Genomic DNA, 13,405 nt, shown 5'->3' on the forward strand with positions numbered 1-13,405 from the left:
GGGTGCCCTCCATAAGAGCAGCCGGGCCGCCGTCGGGCGGCAGACGTCCGCGGCGGCCGCAGCAGCTCCTCTCTAGCGCCCCCGCCCGGTTCATCCGCACGCGCGCAGCTCCTTTGGACGGCCATGGCTGCGCCCCCTCGACGGCGGCCGCCTCTGCGCCCCCTGCTGGCGCTGCTGCTGCTGCTGCTGCTGGCCGGCCCGGCTGCTCCTGCGACGCCGGGGCCGCCTTGCCCGGTGGTGTGCGACCGGGTGCGCTGCCCTCCGCGCTCCCCGCAGGCCTGCGCGGCCGTCGGCGGGGAGCTGCAGCCCGACCGCTGCGGCTGCTGCTGGGAGTGCGCCCCCGGCGAAGGCCAGCCCTGCGCCCCCGGCGGCCTCTGCGCAACTGGCCTCTTCTGCCAGCGGCCCGCCGTCGGGAGCAGCCGCCTGCTGCGCGGGGGGGGCGCCTGCACCTGCGCCGAGTCCCCCCTGCCCGTCTGCGGCAGCGACGGCCGGACTTACCGGAGCCTCTGCCAGCTGCGCGCCGAGAACAAGGCAGGGCGTCTCCGCGACCTGCCGCCCGTCGTCGCCGTCCAGAAGGGCAGCTGCGGCGACCGAGGTAGGCGCCTTCCGAAAGCAGCACCCAAACTCGCGGCTCTAGCTGTTGCTGGACGTTGGAGAACTACAACGCCCATGATCCCCAGCCGCGGTGACCAGAGTCTTCTGGGGCGATGGTAGTTGTAGTCCAACAGCTGAGGGGGCGCCGGGGCAGGATTGGGGACTCGCTATACTTCTAACGAAGGTCCAGGGAGCTGTGTTCACATTCACGGCAGTGGGGCTGGTGTTGGCTAGTAGCCTCCTCCGGGTAAGGACTTGCTAGTAGCAGCAAGCAGGACTGGCCCCCTTTGCTAAGCAGGGTCTCTCTTGGTTTGCATTTGGACTGCTCGCTGGCTACGTGTGGGATGTTCCCCTTAAGAAAGGACAGGGGCGTAGCTGCGGGGCAGAGCATCTGCGTGTAATGCATGCAGAAGGTCCCTGCCTGGGTGCTTTGTGGCAGCATCTCCGGTAGGCTTCTGCCTGGCACTCTGGAGAGTCACTGCCGGTCAGTGTACTGAGCTAGATGGACCAAGGTTCTGAGTTGGTATAAGGCAGCTTCCTATGTTCCATCCTGGATCTATCGGGGAAAGAACTTTTAATTTGCGGAACTCACTGTCACAAGATATGGCAAAGGGTACTGGCTTAGAAGGCTTTAAATTGGACTGGTTTAAAAAAAAAATTATCTAAATGTTTATACTGCTTTTCATTAAAATAATCTCAAGGCGGTTTTCAAAACATTTGATTAAGTGCCGTCAAGTCAGTGTTGACTTATCATTTGAAACTATATAAAACCATAAAAACTACACAATAAGAATGAAAATGGAATATAAAAATGCAAATCACATTAAAAGTTTTTAAAAATAGGTACAACATCACCGGAAGATACAAAGCAGCAGCAAACAAAAGCACTCATTTACAAGCATGCATTGTTCCCTTTGCTAAGCAGTGTCTGCCTTGGTTTGCATTTGAATGGGAGACTACATGTGAGCACTGTGAGGTATTCCCCTGAGGGGATGGGGCCGCTGTGGGAAGAGCACCTGCAGACTTCCATGGAGAAGGTCCCAATTTCCCTCCCTGGCAGCATCTCCAAGACAGGGCTGAGAGAGACTCCTGCCTGCAACCTGGGAGAAGCCGCTGCTATTCTGGGTAGACAGCAATGAGCTAGATGGACCAAGGATCCCACTCGGTAGAAGGCAGCTTCCTATGTTCCTATGAGAGTTCTATCCATTGGGCTATTCGGCAGGATGGCTAGATGGAGCTGCCGTGATCGGAGGCAGTGTACCACCAAATTTCATTCTCTGCGGGACAAAGGGTTCAGGTGAGCTGTTGCTTTCATGCCTCTCAAGTGCACTGAGTCAGTGGCCATCACTGTTTCCTGTGGCAGCGAATTCCACGAATCAGGTAAATTCCATGTTGATATTCCCAATGGTTTTGGCTTTGCTTGTGAACCGCCCTGAGCCCTTCATGGATGGGCGATACAGAAACGAAACGAATGAATAAGACTGTGCCACCTGCCGCGTTAAATCTGCAGTGACTCATCCATACGTGCCGGTCCCTAGAGGCGTCTGGTTAGCTGTCCTTGGAAACAGGATGCTGGATGAGACAGACCTTTGGTCTTGCCCAGCACAACCCTTCTGTGCAGGGGTGTAGCTGTAATTGAGTGGATGGTTCCAAGAACCCATCTAAGAAGGCCCATCTAGTCCAGCATCCTGTTTCACACAGTGGCCCACCAGATGCTGCTGGAAGCCCACAGGCAGGAGTGGAGGGCAGGCCCTCTCTCCTGCTGGGACTCCCCTGCAACTGGTACTGAGGGCCCCCCAGCTCCACTCCTCCCTATTTTCTTCATTATCTCCTTCATTCCGAGGGGACGCCGAAGAGAGGAGCAAACACAGGCCCCCTCTCCCCTAGCAACACCCCTGCTTCTGTACTTTGAGGCTCCTGACACTCACAGCACCCCATATCATGCTCTTCGGTGGGCTTGGTTAACAAGGTCATCAGTTATCACGTGTGGAGCATGTAGGAAGATCGGAAGCTGCCATATGCCGAGTCAGACTACTGGTCCCTCTAGCTCAGTATTGTCTACCCTGGCTGGCAGCAGCTTCTCCAAGGTTGCAGGCAGGAGTCTCCCTCAGCCCTCTCTTGGAGATTTATTTGTATATTTTATTTATCGTCAACTTTTTATTTTATTATTTTTCTATATTATTTTTTACATTTTATATCTCGCTCTTCCTCCAAGGAACCCAGAGCGGTGTACTACATACTTCAGTTTCTCCTCACAACAACCCTGTGAAGTAGGTTAGGCTGAGAGAGAAGTGACTGGCCCAGAGTCGCCCAGCAAGTCTCGTGGCTGAATGGGGATCTGAACTCGGGTCTCCCTGGTCCTAGTCCAGCACTCTAGCCACTACACCACACTGGCTCTTTTATACCGCCTTTTATTAAATCAATCTTATAAAATCAATTTTATTAAATCAATAAATCAAGGCAGTTTACAAAACATTTAAAACCATATACGACTATAAAGGTTGTACAACAAACATATTAAGAGACGAAAAAATATTTAAGAGACGAAAGTTTGGGTGGTATACAAGTTAAATAAATAAATAAAATTGGAATATAAAATGCAACTCTAATTAAAAGTTTTAAAAAACATGCACATTATGACCATAAAATACAGAGCAGCAGCAGCAACAAAAACAACACTCCTATAACAGCCTGGGTAAAAAGCCGAGATGTCACTTTCTAAAAACTGTGATGACGACTGAGGAGCGGATGCCAAGTGGAAGAGCATTCCAAAGTCTGGGGGCAATAACTGAGAAGGCCCTATCCGGTGTGCACGACAACTGAGCCTCCCTCATTGTCCGCACACAGAGTAGAGCCCCCTCCCATGACCTTGTCAAGTGGGGAGCAGTCCCTCAGGTGTCCAGGGCCCAAATGATGCCAGGAACTTGGGACCTTCCTAGAGCAGCCCCTAAGGGGAATATCTTTCAGTGTATGCATGTAGTCTCCCATTCAAATGCAAACCAGGGTGGACTCTGCTTAGGAGAGATCCTGTGACTGGATCAGGTAGGATTTATGGGATCCTATGACTGGATCAGAGACGAAGCTCAGTTGCTTTGCTGGAGTGACAGAGGCGCCCTCTCCTTGCAGGAGCTGTTGATCCCACTAGCCTGCGGTACAAGTTCAACTTCATTGCTGACGTGGTCGAGAAGATTGCTCCTGCCGTTGTGCATCTGGAGCTCTTCCGCAGGTAAGGGAAGCTTTGCCCTGCCAGGTCACCCTTGGCGGCCCAGCCTCATTCTTAACGGCCACCACCTTGCTCCTTCCGTCTGGAGTAGTTTTGATTGATTAAGTGCCGTCAAGTCAGTGTCGACTCTTAGCGACCACGTAGATAGATTCTTTCCAGGATGGTCTGTCTTCAACTTGGCCTTCTAAGTCTCTCTCGGTGGTGCATTCATTGCTGTCGCCATCGAGTCCATCCACCTTGCTGCTGGCCGTCCTCTGCTTCTCTTTCCTTCCACTTTCCCCAGCATTATGGACTTCTCAAGGGAGCTGGGTCTTCGCATAATGTGTCCAAAGTATGATAGTTTGAGCCTGGCTATTTGCGCCTCGAGTGAGAATTCTGGATGGATTTGTCCTATGATCCATTTCTTTGTTTTCCTGGCTGTCCCTGGTATCCTCGAAAGTCTTCTCCAGCACCAAAGTTCAAAAGCATCAATGCTTTTCCTATCTTGCTTCTTCAAAGTCCAGCTTTCGCATCCATAGAGTGTCACAGGAAAAAACATTGTCCGAATGATCTCCTATTCTCAACATCAACAGAAATGAGCTCACAGGGAATTCCGTTGATCTTCTTTCTGTACACGTTGACCTAGTTCACAAAGCCGTTTGAATGTAGGTTTAAGGTGGGTTACCTCCATGCAGCAATTCAGTAACTCTGCTTTTTTCTCAATTTTTGGGCAGATCAGAGGAAGGTTATCTGTCATTTCTTCTCTCCGACAAGAATGCTTGTGTAACTTTTATTTATTTGATTGATTGATATATTGCCCTTCCAAAAAATGGCTCAGGGCTGTTTTAACATTGCTAAGTTTTCTGTAATAGCATATAAAACTCACCATGAAATTACTTGTCAGTTTATTGGCCAAGCGCAGTAAATGAATAAGTAAATTTAAAGATCAGACAGGAATAATTTTGTTTATAAGCTGAATTAAGTTTTTGAATCAGTTTAGATTGATATAGATTGTGTAGTGTACAGTTTACTGTGGTGTGTGCTGGCCATGGACTGTAATAAAGGTTTGATTGAAGGTGGCTTACCAACATTGTCCTGATTGTGTGAACTGATGCCAAGGTTGTCGACAGCCTGAGATGAATCTGATATTTCCACCTTGGCCTTCACATAATCATGCTAATTTCGGTAACCCACATTAAACTTGGATTCAAATGATTGTGTAAACGGGGCCATTGATTGGGTTGAAGAAGAAAAGCATTGAGAGCAGAGCTCCACAAATGTGGTTTCCAGGAGCATCTGGGGACCTAAGGTTGGGAACCCCTGATTTTATAGAGTATGTGAGAAGTTGATTCCTTCAAGGAACCATAGGGGTCCAGAAATGTGTGAGTGGGGGTTGGACAGCGAGCTACTTGCCTGGAGAATCTAAGGCAGAGTTTTCTGACCTTGGGTCCCCAGATGCTGTTGGACTACAAAACCCATCTCTCCCAGCTCAATGGTATCTGGGGAACCAAGGTTGAAAGCTCCCTGCACTACAGTAATTGAGCCTGGTATGCAGTGTTTACACCTCAGCTATACAACCACTATAGTGCCTGTGGAATTCATTTTTGCTTAATGTCTTTTCTTCTCGCTTGAACTGGAAAATTACTTTAGGGATTGGGTGGGAAATGTGTTGGTGACATCACAGGCGTTAGCCTGTCAGCGCTATCTACTCCCCATTCAAGTTGAACCAGTCCAGATAGCTTCAGAACGTTGTTTTTCCTTAAAGAGGAAAAAACAACATCTGGACTACTTTGGGGCTGGGGTGCTTCCAAAATGCCCCCATGGCTCTGCTGCTGTTACGGCTGTCTTCACACTTACTCTTAAGGCCTGTGGCTTAAATTATAAGATTAACAGTAGTGGTTTTTCCCCTTGTGGTCTCGGGACAGGAATCCTTACACAAACAAAGAAGTCCTGGTGTCTAGCGGTTCGGGCTTCATTGTGTCAGAAGATGGCCTGATCATCACCAACGCCCACGTTCTCACCAACAAGCAGAGGATCAAGGTGGAGCTCAAGAGCGGCCACCAGTTTGATGCCAAAGTCAAAGATGTGGACCACAAGCTGGACATTGCCCTGATCAAAATAGACACCAATGTGAGTACTGCTTGGTTTCCTTGCCAAAGCTCCTGGAAGCTCAGACTCTTCCTTGACTTTTTATTGGCAGATATATCAGGGTGGCAGAATTTCTTCTGTAAGGTTCAGAGCTGGGCTTGTGGTAGCAAGCATGAATCGCCTCATTTGCGAAGCAGGGTTTGCCCTGGTTTGCATTTGAATGGGAGGCTACATGTGAGCACTGTAAGATATTCCCTTAGGGGATGGAGCCGCTCTGGGAAGAGCAGAAGGTTCCAAGTTCCCTCCCTGGCAGCATCTCCAAGATAAGGCTGAGAGAGATTCCTGCTTGCAACCTTGGAGAGCTGCTGCCAGTCTATGAAGACAATACTGAGCTAGATAGACCAATGGTCTGACTCAGTATATGGCAGCTGCCTATGTTCCTATGTATGTAAGTATTTAACAGATTTCTGTACTGCCAAAAACTCACATCTCTGGGTGGTATTGGAAATGTCAGAGAGGCAGAATGAATGTCACTCTGCATGTTGCTTTTGGGACAGAAATCCACATCCTACACAAACTTTTTATATTTTCTTGGGGCGGAGGGGCAGTGCATAATATTAATAATAATGTAATTTGTGCAATAATGTAGTCTGTGTCATTTGTGCAGTTACTCAACATCCATGCATGCAAACGTACTGGGATGACATACCCTTGTGCAGTACGGCAGCCCTTGATTTTAGCCTTTGGTGTCAAAATTACTCGGGCTTTATGATCTCATGCTTGAAGTTTAATCACTTGCAAATAGGGTCACAAAAGTTCCTGCTAGGAGCGCAACATTTCAATACATTGTTGTTGTTTTTTTAAGCCCTCTATAATTGATAAAAATGTTGCCCCAAACTGGACAACATATTTTTAAAAAATGTATCGTTTTTATTACAGAACTTATTGCAAAGCACAGAAGGCAAAAGCACCACCTTGAGAGGCATTTCCTCTTTTCTCTCGCCTACTCTCTCGCTATGTGGTTGCCTCTTCTAAAAAAAATTAAAAATAGAGGATGCTTCTTGCTTGAGAATTATTGTGTCTAACCAAGTCTCAGTTTAACCAATTGATAAATGAAAACTCAGTCAACAAAGATATCTTTAATCGGGAGACAGTACTCATTCTTGGTCAACAGACGCTTTCGGTAGCCTGTTTTGCCCATTCACTGCCATTTATAGCTTACACAGTGAGGTTGTTCTCATGTTCAGCACTTCCAGGGTAGGATGCAGTAAACGCCGGGAGCTGCCCATGCAATGCACTGTGGGATACTCAAGGACTTCCTCCTTCAGATCCTTGCTCGTGTGGGTGTGCAAGTAGGAGCAGGCTTAGACTGTCTGGGTGCAGGAAGGTAGGATTCTGCCTCCCCACCCCACCCCCAGCTGATCCGAATTTGGTCGTGTGCATGACCTTAATGCTTGCTTTGCTGCCTACTCACCAGGACACTTTCCAGACTAGCTGCTCAACAGCAGCAAAATGCCTTCATTCAGGCAAGTCGCCTTCGAAACTTAAACAGCAGGGGGAAACCGTCTCGCGGAAACTAACAACCCGAAAAAACAGCAACTTTTTAATGCCGGATATACGACATCCTAGTTCTATATTGCAGCGATTACGTTTGAAACAAAGCATTGGAAACATGAACGGCACCCTGCTGTCAGCGTAGGGACTGCCGTGCCACAACACAGGAAGTGTGGAAGCACACTTGCGAGATACGACATGACCTCGTTGCAGGTCATGGAAAGTGCCCCGGAGACAACTCTGAATCGCCACAGGTAATCCGCAGATTCAAATGGAATCTTTGCCTCTCTCTTCAGATGGCTCTTCCGGTGCTCCTGCTGGGCAGATCCTCGGACCTTCGGCCTGGGGAGTTTGTGGTGGCGCTGGGCAGCCCTTTCTCCTTGCAAAACACTGTGACGACGGGGATTGTGAGCAGCACTCAGAGAGGCGGCAAAGAGCTTGGGCTGAAGGATTCCAATATGGAATACATCCAGACTGATGCCATCATCAATGTAAGAGATGACTCTGGGGGTGCCGCTTCCGTTCAAGGAGCAACTAATAGCAGTGTTGCTGTAATGTTTGGTGAAGAACTGCTTCCGCAGACTTCCAAAATCTTTAGGGATGTGCACGGAACTGGTTTGGAGGACCGCCAGTTCAAAGGCTGGGGGGATGTGTTGACTTTAAGGGCGGGGGAGGGTGCACTTACCCCTCCCTCCGCTCCCCCCCCGGTGCTCTGTTAGCATAGGGTCCTATTTGTCAAATAGGGTCCAACGAGGTGATGGGACAGCAGGGAGGTATACTACCGCCCCGACGGACCCTTTGCTAACGGAGTGTTGGCAGCAGAAAAGCGGAGGGAGAGGCAAGTGCACTCTCCCCCGCCCTTAAAGTCAACACACACACACACACACACCCCACCTTCTGTGCAGATCCCTTAAAAATCTTTCCTTGTGGGGCCTACTTTTTGCCTTGCTTGCAGCTCGCCACACCTAGCTTTGTCTGCCTTCCCTTGGGTCATGCCTGAGCAATGGAGAAGGATGGTTGAGCACCCACTGGTGTCTGGGTTAAGTCTGGGTTTAGTGGAATTCCTATACAAGAGACTCTCTAGGCTGGGAATCCCCTGCTCCTCGGCACATGCACAGATGCTCCCTCAGCTGTCACAAAATGGTAGCCTATCCCTTCAGGAGTGCCATGAATGCATCGGAGAGGAGGGGAGGCTCTGAGTGGGCATGAATGGCTAGAAAGAAACTTAGAAACCAATGGGGATTTGATGAGATGTGAATCATGCCGCGACGTCTCTTAAGACAGGCTGGTGAACCAGTAGACGGGCAAGCAGAGAATAATAATAATAATGGCAAATAGAGACGATGTGATGTGATGTAGTTAGTGTTGGACTAGGACCAGGGAGACCTGAGTTCAAGACTTCCACTCAGCCATGAAACTCTCTGGGTGTCTCTGGGCCAGTAGCTCATCTCACAGGGTTGTTGTGGAGATAAACGTTAGACATACCCCACATAACTTACTTATGCTGGTCTAAGACCAAGGCATTTTTTAAAAAAACTATATCCTGCTCTTCCTCTGAGGAAGAAGCTCAGTCCATGCTTATTTCTATCCTCACAACAAGCCTGTGAGGTGGGTTAGGCTGAGAGATATGTGGCTGGTCCAGAGTCACCCAGTGAGTTTCATGGTTGAATGGGGATTCGAACCCGGGTCTTCCCGGTCCTAGTCCAACACTCTAACTGCTACGTTATGTTGGCTCTCACAATGAATCTCAGACAGTGAATCTGAGATTCATTGAAGATAAACATAGCCATGTCCTTCTAGCAGGATATAAATGTAGTAAGTAAATAAATGTTTCCAATGGATTCCGAATAAGACTATTAATCTCTTCTCCAATTCTCATCTTCTTTGCAGTACGGAAATTCTGGAGGACCCTTGGTAAACTTGGTAAGATGTTCTTTCCTTGTTGTTTTTTGTTCCTCCAGCATCTATTCTAAATGATGGTTGCTTTTAAAAAACCATCTCAAGAATGCTAATAGTGTAAGTCAGGGGTTCTCATACTTGGGGGTGGAGGGGGGGGGCAGACAGTGTTCCCTCTCACAGGGATTCCCAGATGTTGCTGACTACAACTCCCAGAATCTCTAGCTGCCATGGCTTTTGCTTGGGGATTATGGGAGTTGTAGTCACTAACATCTGGGAATTCCTGTGAGAGGGAACACAGCCCCCAGATGTTGGACTTCAACTCCCAGAATCCCCAGCCGCAGTGGCCTATGGGAGTCGAAGTCTGAAGACATCTGGGGGCCCAAGCCCCAGAACCCCTGTAAATAAAAGATGTTTTGCCTTTTGTCCTGTGAGCTCAAACTTCCAAAGAGCATTGAACTCTTTGTAGTACAACTTCCCACTTCGATGGTAGACATGTTACTGGGTGCCTCCCAGCAGTGGGTGTATGCCGTGGGGGTTTCTCTGTCCCTCCCAGCTGGAACCTGCCTTCTGCCTCCAGGGAAGGGGCTCCAGTCTAGTCCTAATGGCTGTGCTCTTTCCTGGTAGGATGGTGAAGTCATAGGCATGAACACGCTGAAGGTAACAGCCGGCATCTCCTTCGCCATCCCCTCAGACCGAATTCGCCAGTTCCTGGAAGACTCCCATAATCGTCAGGTGAAAGGTAGCGTATTGGGAAAGAGCCGTCAGCCGGTTCCTGGTTTGGCTGAGATCGGGGTCTCTCTCTTGCACACCCCTTTATTGACTGTAGAACCTCCTGTGGAGATCTGGGCCGGTGCAAGTAGTCCATAAGCCCTGCTCACAGGGCAGAGAGCTGGTCTTGCGGTCGTGAGCGGGAATTGCCCCCTTTGCTAAGCAGGGTTCAGCCTGGTTTGCATTTGGATGGGTGCCGACATGTGAGCACTGTCGGCTGCAAGAGACAGTCTCAGTGATGGAGCATCTGCTTTGCATGCAGGAGGTCCCAGGCATCTCCAGGTAGGGCCAGGAAAGACTCCTGCCTGAAACTTTGGAGAGCCACTGCCAGTCAGTATAGACCAAGGATTCTCAACGTTGGGTCCCCAGATGTTATTAGACTTCAACTCCCATAATCCCCAGCCCCAGTGGCCTTTGGTTGGAGATTCTGGGAGTTGAAGTCCACTAACATCTGGGGACCCAACATTGAGAATCCTTGGTACAGACCAGGGTTTCTCAACGTTGGGTCTTCAGATGTTATTGGACTTCAACTCCCATAATCCCCAACCAAAGGCCACTGGAGCAGGGGATTGTGGGATCTGAAGTCCAATAACATCTGGGGACCCAACGTTGAGAATCCCTGGTATAGACAATACTGAGCTTGATGGACCAATGGTATAAGGCACTGGTCCATCAACATCCCTTTTTGGAAAGGAAAACAAAAGGGTAAATTAGCTGCATGAAGCCTGTTGATATAGGCATATATGCACGTAGGCCTTGTTCAGATATAAGGTCTTGCACTTGGGACCTTAGCCCTATTCAGGCCATATGCTGTACATACACTTAGGTCAGTGTTCCCTCCTAACAGTGGTTCCCAGATGTTGACTGCAACTCCCAGAATCCCCAGCTGCAGTGGCTTTTGCTTGGGGATTCTGGGAGTTGTAGTCAACAACATCTGGGAACTCCTGTTAGAGGAAGCACTGATTTAGGTGTCTGTACATGTGTGCATCTTTTTGTGTGAGTGACGGTGCAGGCGTTCATTTTAAAAGTGCACCTGAGTTCTGGTCCCTCAAATGCAGGAGACAAAGAGGAAGCGGACTGTTGTGTATATATGTGGAACATAACAGAGCTGTTTTCACAATCCTCAGTAGCATAGCAGACATATCCTCCCCAAGTTTGGGAGCTGTGTTTTTGGGGAGCTTCCATTTTGTGTTTGTGAGTAAAAAGCAAGATAAGAAGGAGAGCAAGTGATCATGCGTGAGGCTCCCTTTGGGTAGGATTCCATCCTACCCAGCAGCTTCACCCAGTAGGGATGTGCAGAACGTTCCACAGTCGGAATGTTCCGACTTGAAATGGGCCATTTCAAGTGTTCCAAGCTCAGAACAGAACGCCCTTCAAATGAAGGGCCTGTTCTAACCTCTGAACAGAATGACTCCGTTCTGAGTCAGCACGTTCCAACTGTTTTGGGCGCCATTTTGGAATCCAAAATGGTGCTCTTCTGGCCTCTGCGCATGCGTGGCAAGTATCTGCATGGTCAGCAGCACCACACAAATGGCCGCCACGTGTTCAGAGGCCAAAACAGAGCCATTTTGGATTCCAGACAGGTATTTCGAGATCGTTCCGCCAGTACAACTGGCTCAACCGATTGTTCCGACGGAAACATTCAGCACATTTTGCATTTTGTTTCAAGCTTGGAACGGAATACAAGATGTGCTTTGTGCATACCTCTGGCATCCAGGTATTGAATGACGTAAGAGGTAAAGCTCTCCTACCCAGCAGGAGTCTCACAATTATCCCTTCCTCCCCTCTTGGCTTCCTTTTTACTCACAGGTTTTTTAATGTTGCTTTAATTTTCGATCATTTATACCAATACAACATAACACACACACTAATATTTTTTTAAAAAAACCACTTTCTACAAAGTGAAATAACAAACCCACCTAATAATTCTTCCATATGCTACCATAGCAAGGAGGAGAGTGTCTGTAGTTTTCCTATTTAGTGAATGAAATAAAACTAGACCACATTGCAAAAACAAATAAGCATTGGGTTTAGTCTGACCTGATCGTAGCCAAATAATATGAGCTGGATTTTTTTTTGCAGCCACAATGAACCACAGATTTTGATACCGAATATCAGGAGTCGTGGTTCTGTTTTTCCAGGGTTTAGCTATGGACAGCCTTGCAGCAATTAACATAAATCCAATCCAATCTTTAGATAACAATCCTGGATTTCCTCTGGGGAAAATATTTTAAATGATATACTCACGGAGGGTCGCCAAATGGGAGTGTGGCACAGCTTGCCACTTGAGGATGACGCTTGTCCTCCCCCAGTGGTTAGGGGTGTGCAGGGAACCGGTGGGGGGGGCAGTTTGAAGGTGGGGGGATACCTTTAAGGATTAGGAGGGTGCACGCACACACACCCCACCACACTTTCCCTGCTGCCCCGTTGCCTCCTCGGACCAGAAGTACTTGGCACATGTGCGCACATCGGGCACGCGCACATGTTGTGTTCACTTGCAAGCACATCGAATGCTTCCTGTTGCTTCTGGTCCAAGGAGGCAACGGGGCACCAGGGAAGTACACTGCCAACCTGCTGGACTGTCTTAAACTGCAGCGGTGGACGGGGGTGAATGCACCCTCGCCGGTGCTTAAAGGTATCCCCTTTGAACTGGTCGAACTGCCGGTCGAACAGGCCTCCAAACAGGTTTGTGCCCATCCCTACCAGTGGTTCCTAACTGGTGGTCCTCCAGATGTTGTTGAACTACAATCCCCAGCAACATCTGGAAGACCACAGGCTGGGAAAACCCCCTGTTCTACCCTATTCAGGACTGTGAGAACAGCCCTGGTGGCTTCTGTGAACTAGACCCGACAGTTTGGGCCCTTTCCAGTGCTCCCTCTCTCAGGGATTCCCAGTTGTTGTTGACTATAACTCCCAGAGTCCCCAAGCAAGAGCCATTGCAGCTGAGCATTTTGAGAGTTATAGTCAACAACGTCTGGGAATCCCTTAACGTCCTGCCGTTTGGTGCTGCGAGAATGCTGCTAATCCTCCGTCTCTCTAGGGAAAAGCAGACCCAAGAAGAAATATCTGGGACTCCGAATGCTGCCCCTCACTTTCAAGCAAGTTTGTTTTCTCTCAATATGTCTGTGGATGTTGCTTTTATTTATTTATTTATATGGTGTCTTTCAGGCCAACGTTCTTGCAACTTTAAAAACTCAACCTCTTGCTTTAAGGCTGAATCCAGTATTGTGACTGCAGCCACAAACCAGCTGTTGTGGGTGGTTCTAGAATTAAGCCAAGAAAGGGAGACTACATGAAGTA

The 13,405-nt window shown here is 48.8% G+C and overlaps 1 protein-coding gene across 2 annotated transcripts in view; it reads left to right on the forward strand.

The window, feature by feature from the left end:
- The window catches only part of HTRA4 (HtrA serine peptidase 4), a 17,200-nt gene continuing 3,795 nt past the window's right edge, over positions 1 to 13,405 (forward strand). The window contains exons 1-7 of one of the 2 annotated variants that reach the window (XM_053269163.1): positions 1 to 595; positions 3,721 to 3,820; positions 5,722 to 5,926; positions 7,735 to 7,929; positions 9,329 to 9,361; positions 9,962 to 10,076; positions 13,274 to 13,402. In XM_053269163.1, the coding sequence (XP_053125138.1) occupies positions 124 to 595; positions 3,721 to 3,820; positions 5,722 to 5,926; positions 7,735 to 7,929; positions 9,329 to 9,361; positions 9,962 to 10,076; positions 13,274 to 13,401 (1,248 nt within the window). In that variant the 5' untranslated portion in view covers positions 1 to 123 and the 3' untranslated portion in view covers position 13,402. Of the gene's footprint in view, positions 596 to 3,720; positions 3,821 to 5,721; positions 5,927 to 7,734; positions 7,930 to 9,328; positions 9,362 to 9,961; positions 10,077 to 13,145; positions 13,204 to 13,273; positions 13,403 to 13,405 lie in introns of both variants that reach the window. The other variant, XM_053269162.1, reaches the window with a different exon arrangement.

The sequence above is a fragment of the Hemicordylus capensis genome, chromosome 8 (genome assembly GCF_027244095.1).
Source record: "Hemicordylus capensis ecotype Gifberg chromosome 8, rHemCap1.1.pri, whole genome shotgun sequence".
Lineage (NCBI taxonomy): Eukaryota > Metazoa > Chordata > Lepidosauria > Squamata > Cordylidae > Hemicordylus > Hemicordylus capensis.